This window comes from Melitaea cinxia, chromosome 5, assembly GCF_905220565.1.
Source record: "Melitaea cinxia chromosome 5, ilMelCinx1.1, whole genome shotgun sequence".
Classification (NCBI taxonomy): Eukaryota; Metazoa; Arthropoda; class Insecta; order Lepidoptera; family Nymphalidae; genus Melitaea; species Melitaea cinxia.
Window position 1 is genome coordinate 17,990,491 of NC_059398.1, and position 14,737 is coordinate 18,005,227.

General features: G+C 38.7%; 1 protein-coding gene across 1 annotated transcript; it reads right to left on the reverse strand.

Annotated features, from left to right (window-relative positions):
* Window positions 1-477: 477 nt before the first annotated feature.
* LOC123654107 (BTB/POZ domain-containing protein 9) lies at window positions 478-13,731 on the reverse strand. The gene is made up of 12 exons (XM_045590068.1): window positions 13,659-13,731; window positions 12,678-12,841; window positions 12,130-12,193; window positions 11,154-11,310; window positions 10,037-10,136; window positions 8,251-8,379; window positions 6,932-7,091; window positions 5,004-5,226; window positions 4,062-4,221; window positions 2,942-3,069; window positions 1,635-1,874; window positions 478-587 (listed from the first exon to the last, which is right to left on the reverse strand). Exons 1-12 carry the CDS (start codon window positions 13,729-13,731, stop codon window positions 485-487), a joined length of 1,701 nt encoding a protein of 566 aa, XP_045446024.1. The 3' UTR covers window positions 478-484.
* Window positions 13,732-14,737: the final 1,006 nt, after the last annotated feature.

Below are 14,737 nucleotides of genomic sequence, written 5' to 3' on the forward strand. Positions count from 1 at the left end.
TTTTGGGTCGCTAGAAAACTAGTAGTATTCAAAATCCGGGACAATCAACTATAATTCCTGAACACGGAACAAGACACGTTATTCCGGGACAATCCCGGATTTCCCGGCAATCTGGCAACCCTACATATAATATACATATACAGTCCACTGCTGGACATAGGCCTCCACAAGTTAACGCCAAAAATAACGTGAACTCATGTGTTTTGCTCATAGTCACCACGCTGGGCAGGCTTTGTCGCACCGAAGACGCTGCTGCCCGTCTTCGATATGTATGTCCAGTAAAAAGATATCTTAAGGTTATACCCATATTAATGATTTTTTTGTTTTTTCAGCGTCTCAAGCTTAAAAATGAAAATACTAGAATACTTGTCGAAATCTAAATGTCTTTATAAAGACAATCAATAAATTATAATCAAATTGCAACTTAAAGATAACTGGTACAAAACTGTACCTTGATTGAGTCAAACGTTTCATGGCTATTAATTTATATCAAGTAGATTACACTTACTTCGTTAACAGAGTTATTGGTGCCAACGATGCGGATGATCGAGACAGGCCGAGGCGGGAAGTAGATCACTTGCCACGATCTACAAGAACATCATTATTGAAGTATAATTGTGTTTGGAAGCAAACGAAAAAAAACCGACTTCAATTACATCGACAAGTAATACAACGTAGATCGACGAAAAAATAGTCAAGTAACTACGCGTTATCAAAGATTACTCAAAAAGTAGTTATCAGATCTCGATAAAATTTGATTGTGACCACATGATAAGCATCAGCTTTCGATTAAATTAAAAATTATTAAAATCGGTACACCCAGTAAAAAGTTATGCGGTATAATACAACGTCGGTCGACGAAAAAAGCGTCAAATAAAAACGCATTATTAGATACAACTCGAAAACTAGTTGTTAGATCTCAAATAAATTTAAATGGGACCAATTGACACATAGCCAGTTCTCGTATATCTTAGACACAGTGCAGGTCTATTTCTAGAGAAGTTTTTCTTCAGTCGTGTGGTCTAAAGCACGCTCGTTTTTTATTATTATATATCTTTAAGCTACCCTACTAAGTGTATCAGACCTTCTTTACATACTGATTTTTCTCAACTACTGGGTGATCTCAGAATCTATAAAAATCTCCTATCCTACCGTACCCCAAGTACACCATCAATGAGGTTCCCTACTTTTATCACATAAGGGGTCTTCTATACATCACGGAATATCACAAGGAGAGGGAGGGGGGGGGGGGGCTCTCTTCTAAAGTAAAAAAACAACCAACAAACACCCCGCAACCTTGATGATTGAAATTTGTATCACAATGCTTAAATTTCCAAACTTTATTTAGGTTATACCTGCATTTAAAGATAAATATTCTGACAATTTCAATATACTTAGCAGAAAAATAGATAGTAGAAGAGGATAGGGGGTTAAAAAGTTGCCAAAGTAATATCACGTTATTTATGGAGTAAGTAAGTATAAGTAACTCGTTAGTAAGTGGAGTGAGCACACATATATGAATTATAGCAATGGTGTCACAAATCGGTCTACGATTGCCACGCGGGCAATCACTATTCCAGTGTCTAACGGACTGTGGGTATAATTCATGAACAGTTGGAAGTAGTTGAATGCACCTGCACGCGTCACGGGTGCGGTCGGCGACCATGTCCCAGTTCCAGTAGTTGAGCGAGACCTCGACGTAGTAGGAGTAGTGGCGGTAGTCGCAGTCCCACAGCAGCAGCCGCAGCGAGCCCAGCAGGTAGGGCTGCGCCAGCTGCACCACGATGGCGCCCGAGCCCAGCTGGTGGCACGTGTAGCCCTGCTCCCAGTCGTAGTGCTCCGTGTCGCCGTTCAGCAGCGCGTTGCGGGACCGGCTGGGGGGGGGGGCGGCATTCAATATTAAGATCATAATATGTATGAATAGTTGGAAGGGCCCAATCGGCAAACGACTCAAAGGCAGACCCCACACGAGATAGGCAGACGAGTTGATAAAAATAGCTGGTACCTGCTGGCCGCAAATAGCTCAAGATAGAGACACATGGAATTCTTTAGAGGAGGCCTTCACCCTCACTTGAGGAGGGGTTCATGCAAACAAACTTCTATATTATTATCTAGATATAATCAATTTTTCTAAAATAAGTGTAATACGTGTAATTAACATCATTATTTTTCTTTTCTTTTTTATCTAAACTTTGTATGTATTTTTTTTTGCGCGGAATAAAAGGCTTTATTATTATTATTATGTATGAACACAATTGCTCTTTGGCATGTTTTTTGTTCCTATTTTTATTATTGGTGTAGAATTAATATTATGTGTCAACTCTAACTAATGGTCCTTTACGTTACACAAATCACTATGATGATGATGATTAACGGGCCATTTTCTGCAACTCGACGTTTTGCTGCGCCTATTTTGCGTGTACACAAATCACTAATAAAAACTATTGTAATTCTTATAGTTTTTTTTTTCTCTCAGTTTTATTATACTTACCGCACAAAAACAACACAGTTTTAAACTGAGGTAGAACACAGCAAGAAATTTCAGTACGTTTCAGTAAGTAGTACCCCGATCTTCATCATTACAGCCTATACAGTCCACTGCTGGACATAGGCCTCCACAAGTTTACGCCAAAAATAACGTGAACTCATGTGTTTTGCCCATAGTCACCACGCTGGGCAGGCGGGTTGGTGACCGCGGGGCTGGCTTTGTTGCACCAAAGACGCTGCTGCCCGTCTTCAGCCTGTGTATTTCAAAGCCAGCAACCTCGACCTTACAGATGATATAATACAGCTAAATAATACTGCTTTCAAGCAGTGTTGCAGACGTCTATAAGCCACGGTAATCACTTACCACCAGATGAGCCGTGTGCTTATATGGCGACTTGGTTGTATATATAAAAGGGTACAAATTTATATTTAGTAGATGAATTGTCGTAGTGACCTGATGCCCTCAATGACGACGGCGGACAGGTCGAGCGTGGCCACGTTGTGGGTGGGCTTCACCAGCCCGTCGCACAGCGGCGGCACCCGGGCCGTGTGCAGGGCCTCCAGCGACACCGCGTGGAACACCTAAATATTATATAGGCAGGTTATAATTTTCTTTCAATTTTGTATTTTACACGCATAACGGACCACCTTTGTGTCTAAATGCGAAAAACCGAGCCCACAACAAAACAAAACTCTTTGTTAACCGACTTCCAAAAAAGGAGGAGGTTCTCAATTCGACTGTATTTTTTTTTATGTATGTTACATCAGAACTTTTGACCGTATGGACCGATTTCGACAATTTTTTTTTTAAATCGAAAGGTGGTGTGTGTTAATTGGTCCCACTTAAATTTATTTGAGATCTAACAACTACTTTTCGAGTTATATCTAATAATACGTTTTTACTTGACGCTTTTTTCGTCGACCTACGTTGTATTATACCGCATAACTTTTTACTGGATGTACCGATTTTGATAATTCTTTTATTTGTTGGAAAGGAGATATCCCTAGTTTTGTACCATGATAAGGAAACCAGGATTTGATGATGGGATCCCAGAGAAATCGAGGGAAATTCTCGAAAATCCGCATAACTTTTTACTGGGTGTACCGATTTTGATAATTTTTAATTTAATCAAAAGCTGATGTTTATCATGTGGTCACATTTTATCGAGATCTGATAACTATTTTTTGAGTAATCTTTGACAACGCGTAGTTACTTGACTATTTTTTCGTCGATATACGTTGTATTACTTGTCGATGTAATTGAGTCGGTTTTTTTTTTCGTATATCTGCAAACACAATTATTTTATTGTTGTGTTGCTGTCATCTTTGTATACAGATTAGTTGCATCTATGTTTTCGCTATGTGAACGCAAAGTCTGGTTTTGTAATAATTAATTATTTTTGGGGAAGACACCTGACTATATCCGTAGGAACAAACGACTGTGTGAGAATGTTATAAGGAAAAAGGGTTTTGACAGACAGACAGACAACGGAGTGATCCTATAAGGGTTCCATTCTTCAAAAGGAAAAACGGAACCCTAAAAAAAAATGAGGTATTGGATATCGGCAAGTTACCTTATTAACAGTGTTGCTGGTACCAACAACCTTGATGTACTGCACGACGCGCGGCTCGAAGTAGAGGTTCTGCCAGGAGCGGCAGTAGTAGTTGCTGTGGTCGATCACGCGCACCCAGTCCTTCTGGTCCACGGACACCTCGATGTAGTACGCGTACGACCTGGAAACATTAAGAATCAAGGACATGAAATATGGCGCAAGTGACTGAATCCGGATTCGAGAAGTAAGAAGATGATTAAGTTTTTTATTGTGGTCAATGATAGCTAATAACAACCAGTAACCGGTCAACGGATGCTGAACATTAAATATAACAGAATCCATGTGGTCGATTAGTGATGGTAGAAACAATCAGATCAATGGTTTACTGAGTGTTATGAACGCCATATTTTAAGTATAGTATTAGTAGGATAGAATTGTCTACTTTCAGATTTTTTTTATTTAAATACTCTCTCAAACGGCATTTTTTATTTTTTTTCTTTTATTGATTTTAGGGACTTTTGTCCTACAAAAACACACCAGTCCCATTGTAACTTTTACAAAATAATCGCAACACGCACAAAAAACTTAAAAATACCTCAATTACTAAAATCTAGTTACATAAATCAAACAAAGGATAATTTATAAAAATCAAAAATCATTCTAGCAGAATTTGATAAGGGATCCGCTAGAATACTTTCCACCGCCCCAACATCGAACGAACAAAGTTTTAAGTTACTAAACAATACTTGTCTCTGAGTCTGCAAACGGCATTTATTGATAGTCTGTGGATAAATGTGTGTAAACAGTGCTCTCACCTGTTAACCGAATCGTTTCAAGGCATAACATATCCCACATTAGTACAGGGTACGTTATTGGTGATTTATAGATTTTTTTGTTGTTTGTGATGGTGGTGGCGATTCAGATTTGAAGGTGGATATGAAAAAAGAGGTTAGGAAGTGGTACCTGTTGTCGCGGTCCCACAGCAGCATCCGGATGTGGTTGATGATGGTGGTGGTGGCGAGGCGCACCACGATGCCGGGGTTGTCGGGCGCGTCGGAGATGTTGTGGCGCGTGTAGCCGCGCTCCATGTCGTAGTTGTCGGTGTCGCCGTCTAGCAGCGCGGACCGCATGTCCCCGGATATCACGCGCGCGCCGCGCTTCGGGGTCGCCACGTTCTCTTCCGGCACTGGGGTGGGGTGAAAAGATGACCAGAGCTCCTGGCAGAATTGCGGATAGGGTCGGCAACCTTGCGATGCTTTTGCTGTTGCAGACGTCTATAAGCTACGGTAATCGCTTACCATCAGGTGAGCCGTACACTTGTTTGTCGACCTAGTATAATTATACAGGGTGACTGGTGAATTACTATCAATATTTACAGAGGATACTCGGTACATGATTCTCATTCGAATTATGTAAAAAAATTAGGTACTTAATTTTTGACAATATTCCCACACATTTCAATTTAAATAAATGAAATGTAGACACATTAATTTTCAGCCATAATGGCGGCGCGTGCGGCCTTGGCCTTGTACTGTGCCGCTTGCCGCCGCCCTCCGCAACCCCCGCCAATCCTAATTCTCCCCTAAATTCGATTAGTAGGTCACTAGGTCAGTTGGCGAGCGCCGCCATAAGGTTTGTACGTCGGAGTACGTCCATCTTCCAGCGCGCGCGCCTAGTGATCGATCTTACGCGTATACCTAATATGTCTCGTGTAAATGTGACCTGTCATAAGTAATTAGGTATGGCTTATCAATACACAAATGCAGAGTACTTGAAAGTGACCCGTTCGTGTTATATCATGTAAAAGACAATAAGTATGGTTGGTTCATTTATTACGTAAGACGATTTAGGGGGAGAGGGGGGTCGATCATGTCTTTAGTCTCGATAGTTCTTAGGTAAAATTACAAAAATGCGCAAAGTGAAAATACCTTGAAAAATCGCGGACAACCGCGCGAGTGCCGACTAGTTGTCACTTGCTTTCGTAAACAACATTCGTTATTTCGTTGATAAATTTTAATATTGTAGTTGAATATGTAGTTTTTTCTTTTTTTTTTTTTTTGTCAAGCCTCTGGACTGAAAATCTTATGTCAGTAAAGATCATAATTAAAACCAAAGTTTATTACTACCAAAAAATAAAAATTATTAGTACCTACCTAAAGTACAAATAAAAATAAGCATTGAAACAAACCAAACGTGTATTCATTTTTTCGTTTAGATTCTTACGTAATAAATTAATATTTATCAAATTATCAAGGGGAAGGGGTCGGCCTAATCTTATTTTGGTATTTTTTCCCTGTCCTAAGCTAAAATTAAAGTATGAAGGGGGATTGGATCATACTGGTTTATCAAAAGTAGCCTGCTACCCTGTTAACACTTGGCGGTGTTTGGACGTAGGTAAACGACCGCGCGATAACTAAATGTACCTATATCACACACCTGCTTTGTGACGACTGCGCAGCTAGGGCGTCCAGACGACGCGTGATTAGCGAGATAACTGTTGGTTAACTTTACTTAGAAGTTTATGAATATTTATTTTATATGTAATTTTTTTTCGTCATATATGATCCTCAAATAACACGTCCTCAAATATTGATAGTAATTCACCAGTCACCCTGTATATACTAGCTGACCCCGCAAACGTTGTTTTGCCATATATTTTATTAACCTTCTCAACCCCCCCCCCCCCCCCCTTATAACTTAGTGGAATGAAAAATAGATGTTGGCCGTTTCTCAGACTTACCCGATATACACACAAAATTTCATAAGAATCGGTCAAGCGTTTCGGAGGAGTTTAACTACAAACACCGCGACACGAGAATTTTATATATTAGATACACATATATATGAATATATATTGTTCTATAACTATCAATAATAACTCATATACTCACCCAGAAGTCCCCTGTGCCTCAAATCAGTGCTCTTGGTCTGCGTTTTCTCCTGTATGGCGTCGAGGAGCATGTCGGGTGTGACGAGGGAGAACGGCCGGACGACGGTCAGCAGTTCCTCCAGGCTCATCAAGGTGAGGCGGACACATTTGAGGATCTTCTCCTGGGATATGGAGAATAATTGTCTGGGTTACTAGATAAACTCTTTATAAACATTTTTGAATATCATATCAAAAATTGACCGCTCCAGCGGGGTTCGAACCCGCGTCTTCGACTGACCGTGTCGGCGCTCTAGCCAATTAAGCTATGGAACGATGTACCCGCTAGATCGAAATTTTTGATATGATGATTTTTATATTCGGTTCAAGCGAACCGTGGCGCCGTCTATAGTGAGCTCTTTACAGAAACCCGTAACTATTCAAAGTTTCATATTAAAATGAAAATCTTTGACAGGAGACGACTCAAAAATGTTTAGAATTCCTAATGTGGGGGGTAACACAAAAATAAAATCGTAGATATTAAACTCTTCATAGTCAATAAATACCTTTCAGTGAGAGAGGAGAGTCTTTATAGGAGATTTGAAAATATACACACAAAACATAAACAGCTAAGGAACAATATATATATATTTTGTTTATTACTAGTTTGTCGCAAGTCCGAATAAATCGACAAACAATTGTTATAACACCAGGCTTAAGTGATTGCGCCAATGTATAATTATAGTATATTCGCCATAGAACTTTATAATAAAACTTGCTTTTACTATGAGATAAATTTATACAAATAAATGTTTCTCAAGATTTCAACAGTCTCACGAGTATATATGGCAATACCATTATAGACTTAGAGATTATTAGAATGAGATGTATACCTGTCAACTCTCTTACCATACAAAATGTACATTTACTACTTACTATATGCTGACATGCGACACGCCGACTTGATGAAGCGTTGTCGCAAAGGTCACACACTAGTTTGTGGCTGTTGCGTTTGCGGTTGTGGGTTCGAGCTCCGCATATGACAAACATTTGTATTGGTCATACAGGTGTTTGCCGTGGTCTGGGTGTTAGCGCAGCCTTAGTGGGTCTCTGCACCGTGCCTCGTGGAGCACGTTAAGCCGTCGGTCCCGTTTGTTATCGTGTACACCTGATAGCGATCATTATTCATAGTAGGGAATATATCTGCCAACCCACATTGAAGCAGTGTGGTGGACTAAGCTCTATCCTTCTCCTACACGGGACAGCCCAACCAGACATACCGACTGAATGCATGATGATACATTTACCTAACAAGAAAAAATAAATAATAATGTATTTTCTTACCACTTGAGCCATTCCACTTTCAGATTTGACCCATTGCTGATTAGCGTTGAACCAGTTGCAAACTGCTTTGAAGATGTCCACTTCAGGGGCGAAGAAAGAATCACGCTCTAACAGGCCTTGTAGCGCATCCTTGGATGAAATGTTAACTACAGTAATTTTTCTATATCTGAAGGGCTTTTGCTGTGTGGTTACGTCAATGAAGAATATAGCCACCCCCTCTCTTCCCGTGGGTGTCGTAAGAGGGGACTAAGGAATAACACAGTTCCACTACCACCTTGAAGCTTAAAAAGCCGACCGATGGCGGGATCACCATCCAACTGCTGGCTTTGAAACACACAGGCCGAAGACGGGCAGCAGCGTCTTCGGTGCGACAAAGCCAGGGCTAAGATCTAGATTAGGTAAAACCGAATTTCGGGACCGTGGGGGGATGGGGGGGGGAGAGGGTGGGAAACGCTACCCCTGGTACCACTGTCACATCTCGGAACCCCATGGTTGTGGAGATATCCATGGTTAAAGTTTTGAGGTTAGAAGAAGAATTTCGAAAGTTAGAGGAACGCTTGGCTCCGGCGCTACGGGAAGTGCAGCCCTTGCGTGCGAAAGCACGCTCACTCATGCTCCGTACAAAAAAAACCGAATTATGGGGTTTTTGGGTGTGGAGGGTGGAGGGTGTAGGGGAATCTATACAAGGTAACACTGTCATACCTCAAAACCCCATGGTTATGGAGATATCCATGGTTAAAGTTTTGAGGTTAGAAGAAGAATTTAAAGCTATTATAATACCTTTGAGCTCGTACTGTTTGCATTGTGTGACAAATCGACACTTTTAAACAAAATAACGCGTCAGACATAATATTCTAATAAAATTAGTAACATTGCGTGCTAGAATATAGGTTTAGAAATTCGAAAAATACCCAAAACCGAATCGGAGCACCCCACTGTCCACGTGGTCTTGGTCTGTCCTGCCCCTAGAGTGTTTTTTTTTTGTGCCGCGGAGGCGCGAAGGGAGGGCAGCCCTCGCCCGCCGTGCGCGCAAACGAATGCGTAGAGGAGCGGCTGAGGCTGGTCGCCGAAGGCGACCAGCCTCCGCTGCGGAACGGAGCATGAGTGAGCGTGCTTTCGCACGCAAGGGCGGAAGGGCTGCACTTCCCGTAGCGCCGGAGCCAAGCGTTCCTCTAACTTTCGAAATTCTTCTTCTAACCTCAAAACTTTAACCATGGATATCTCCATAACCATGGGGTTCCGAGGTGTGACAGTGGTACCAGGGGTAACGTTCCCCACCCTCTCCCCCCCCATCCCCCCAAGGTCCCGAAATTCGGTTTTACCTAATCTAAAGCTTTACCAAAGCCAGCCCTGCGGTCACCAACCCGCCTGCCCAGCGTGGTGACTATGGGTAACACACATGAGTTCACGCCATTTTTGGCGTGAGCTTGTGGAGACCTATGTCTAGCAGTGGACTGTATTAGGCTGTAGTGATGATGATGATGAAGGGCTTACTTCAACTGATCCATTTAAGCGCGCCTTTCTAATATACTAAGCTTTAACTGGTCAATAGAAGTGGCAAAGCTAAATGAAAGCAATGAATCACTATTCTATTGGTATACTCTTTGGTAAGTCTTCTGTTGCTACTGAACACACCAACATTAGGGTTACAAGTGGGTGAGACAACAACATCATTATTTGCCTCAATGAATCATCACAAAGAAATAATGTCAAAAGCGTGTCTCCAAGTTTGTACCTCACCTAAGAATCTTCTCGAAATGTTGATTACAGTAAAATTCGTACTTACAACGGAAAGTTGCAGGAAGGTGTCGTGCTGGAGTACCTCAGCCGCATTCCTGTCTAGGAAGTTGTAGCAGTAGTCCATCAAAGCGTCTAGGCCATACAACCTAAAAAAAGGTACAGTATAATTGATCGAATTCATAAAAAATTACCATACCATAAAATTCAGTTCACAAGGTCATATTTATTCTTTTTTGCTCTCTAGAATTTCGAATTAAAAGTTAATTGAATTCGAGTTTTCTCAATTACCCGCATACCATTAACAATCTGCCTAGTTTGAATAACTATATTGAGCGAAAAACGAGTGGGCTTTAAACACCTTTAACCCCATCTAACTTATATCTCCCTCTCAACTTCCGTTCGCCTCGCAAGATCGTACTTTTCGTAAAGTTCTCGTCACGCATTCACCAGCTGACTCTTCAAGTCAAGCATGCGTATAATATAATAAAAAATATGAAAAAAAATTAAAAAATATATAAAAAAAAATATTTAAAAAAATATTAAATATATATATATAAAAACATTAAAAAATATATATAAAAAAAAGGTATAAAAAAATATTTAAAAAATGCATAAAGAAGTTTTACTTCAAAAAAATAGTTCTTCATACTAGGTATACGCCGATTTTGATAATTCATTCTTTATTTGAAAACTTGTCTTTCTCATGTGGTCCCATTTAAATTTGAACGAGATCTAACTGGTAGATTCATAGTTGCCCCTAATAAAGCGTACTTGAAGTCGGTTATTTTAGGCATAAGCAATTATTAATCCTGTCTTATCTTCTAAATATGTATGTAAAGAAATGTGTAAACCAAAGAGTATTAACGTCTTTGTTTTCGAATACATTCTCTGTATAGCATGTCATTACTATTACAATAAATTATTACTATATATTGAATCCTGCATTACGAGGGAGGTCCAAAATTTCATGGAATAGAGAGGATGAAGTGGGGATAACTCGTTTAGTGTCATAGTAATTGGTGAGTCATTGTTAGTATATAAATTGAGTTTTAGCCCTATTGCGCCATCCGCTTACGAAGACTCGCCTGCTAAACAAGTCAATCTCGTATCAGTTAACGATACTGTAATGTATGATGCTCAGAGAGTGTATGTTGTGGTCAGACCTGGCCGCATCGAGCACGGCGCAGACGTTCCTCAGCGCCAGCACCTGGCGCAGGTAGTCGGAGACGGCGGCCTCCAGCTCCGGGAAGTTGAACTGGTGCGCCAGCCCCAGCATGTCCAGCACCGTGTCCTCGCGCAGCAGCGACAGCCCCATGTGACCTGCCACACGCGTTCGCTGTCTCACTGACGGGAAACTGATTGGAATCCTTCTTGAATATGACACGAACACACACAGACACGCGCACACACACATTCACGTCCCTGCTTCATTCGCGGGAATAATGTCCCTTGGAAGCCTATATGACACAATGACACATATTCATATCCCTGCTTCACTAGCAAAAATCAAGGGCCTATAAAGCCTACTTGAATAAATAAATTTATTTAATTAATTTATTTAATAAGTGGCAATAAAATGCTCATAAAAGCCTACTAGAATAAAAAAAAATGTTTTATTCATTTATTACATTGTAGAAAATGTGTAGTTTATGACTGTCATTATAAAACTCTCATTTTTATTTTCTAACAAATTTGCAACAACTTGCAAATTTGCAACATTTATAAAACGATAATAGACATTTTTACAAATGTTTTGTGACATCAACCATTTCAAAATTCGTAACATTGAAAACAATTTTTTTTTTTTTTTTGTCAGGGAATTGATTATTATTTTATTTTAAAAGTAGTTGCCTGGACAGAATTCTTTTTGTCAAAAGTTAATAGATTTTTATTTGTATAGATTTTTTTTTTCAAGTATTAAAACCTTCCGTGAGACATTTAAAAAAAAAATTAATGAAATTTGTCAAGCCATTCTCGAGTTATGCGCTTAGCACCATTCATTTTTATTTATATAGATAGATCAAACTGTCAAGAATTTATATTGGAATAGCAAGAGTTATCTGAAAACAAAATCTTGTTTCTCGTGATAATTTCAATAAAGGCACATGATATTTAAATCTATAACAAATAAATACTTGCCAGAATAAACATAGCGAAGTAACGCTTTGAACGCCAACAGAGGTGCTTGTAACTCAACTTCCGCCTAAAACAAAAATAATTTTACAATTGTAGTTGTTATAGTGGTCACCAACCCGCCTGCCCAGCGTGGTGACTATGAGCAAAACACATGAGTTCACACCGTTTTTGGCGCGAACTTGTGGAGGCCTATGTCCAGCAGTGGACTGTGATAGGCTGAAGTGAGAAGTGAGAGTTATTTTTATACAACCCTAAACATTGTAAGCAGGAGTTATCCTTATCACAGTAATTTTTTTCCATTTGAGATATTTGTTAAATGTTAAGCAAAGAGATAAAATATTTTAATTATAACATATTATATTTTATAAAAAAGAGAAAAAATTACCTTAAATCAATGTAAGTAGCTAAAAAAAAATTCTTTACAACTCTATAGATCCTTACATACATAGCCTACCTCTATGTATGTAATAGATATAGGACTTTTAATTGAATCCGTAAATAAGGTTCTTTTATTTGTCATTTTATTTTGCTCATTATATTATTTACATTACCTGGTTGGCTTCCCTCATCCCACCATACAAGAGAGCCCTAAAGTAGTCACTACTCGCGGCCAGAATGACTTTGTGAGCTGGTATGCGAACACCCTCGACTATGAGGGTCACGTCCGAGTACTCCGACGATAGGCATAGTGACCCAATGTGCTCTGATAAGTGACCTGATGAATTTGTAAATATTAAGACATGTATCTATTCAAATAGAGTTATATGAGACTAACTGTATTAATAGGTTAGTATAGGGCAATTATTTAAACTCAGTAATTAGCAAATTACTAAAAAGTACAACGGTCGCAAGCGAAGTGAGTGGCGTACGTCAGCGGAACACATGCGTGACGTAGCGCGGTTACAGGCTCACTGGCGGGGTGGAAGCGCTGGCGCCGCCGGGCACACGGAAACGCGGGGAGCGACGCGGGGAGCGACGCGGGGAACAAGCGCGAGTAGGAACGTTAGGTGCGATGGCTGTGTTACTACGCGCTATATTAGCAATAATAAATGAAAAATAAACAATAATGTAATAATTATTATTTATGTGTTTGTGTAGACATGCAATCATATACTAAAACATACTAATCCAGTTAATTGAATGATTTGAAATATTCTCTATGTAATTAATGTTTTGTTTACTTATAGTCAAAACTAACAACAATTATTAAAATAAATGTGCATCACAAACTGTATAAATTAATCAAAATGACAATTAAAAATCACAACTAGAAAATATTAAGTTACGTCATTAAAAAGTTGATTTCATTTCATTATTAGTATCTTTGTAAAAATATTATATCCAATTTGGTTTATTGTGACTTGATTTTGCATATAAATATTGTATTTCATAGTTGGATAATTTTAAAATGCAACAAAGATTATGAGAAAGTCATTATATGCCTCTTTCTGCATGTATGAAAATAATGAGATAGCTTTAGTGTGCAATTAAGTTTTAGTATTATAAGTAGTGATATAATTATATATACATACTTATGTGTTCAATATCTCCAACCCTTGAGCTAGAGGAACTGTTCGCCGACATGTACTGGTGCTGGCTGCTCATTTTAACCAACTACATCAGCTACTGCTAAAATTTTAAAAACATTTTTTTATTCATTAATCCTGTTTACGCATATAGTTATAGATATTTTTAGTAACATCATTGTCCTACGAATTATCTGAATGTATATGTACTGTATTACATGTACGGCGTATTGTTTTTATTTAATATTACACAACCAGGTTCACACATACTGGTAACTACATATTGTGACGACGGAATATTCTAGATACACGATAAATAATTAACACGCGTTGTGTATAAAATAGGTATTACGTTTTAAATAGCCATAAGTGACTGTACATTGCAAAATTTGAAGTAGTTTAAAGCGATTACTTACCTCGATAAGTAAGCTACTGCAAAAATAATTATCTTATGAAACACGCAAAAATGTATATTTTATAGGAAACCTACTTTTTATTATTTACTTAGGCAAATAAAACATAACGTATGCATAAACATTGATCGATTTCGAAAATATTATCGCATTATTCGTCGGAAAATCGTGTAAAAGTACAATTTGACATTTGTTTTGTTATTAAATGTAATTCTATAATACAGATTATTTATACGCTACATATACACAACATGACGTTGTCAACAGTTTGAATAATTTGAGTAAAATAAAAACAAAACCTAAAATATTTTCTCCATTTAAAATTACAACTAACATAAGGAATATTTTTTAACAAAGATATTTTTATTGTAAAGTGAAAGTAAGTATGTAAATAGGGCAATACCTAACTCAAAATTTGGTGCCTCACTAGCGAAGTAGCGGACGAAGTCGCGAGTACAGCTAGTCATACAACAAAACAAATTCCGCGTCTTTCTGCCTGTCGGTAAGTCTATCAGTCTCTACGTGTCAAAAATTTGAACAGATTTATTTTTTAGAAAAAAAAATTATGTGGTATCATGTAACACCAGATAGGAACGAAGTTCCTTCGCATAGTATAGAAGCAACACAATTTGAAAAAATTTTTTTTTTTTTTTTAATTTTGTTGATTGGTGT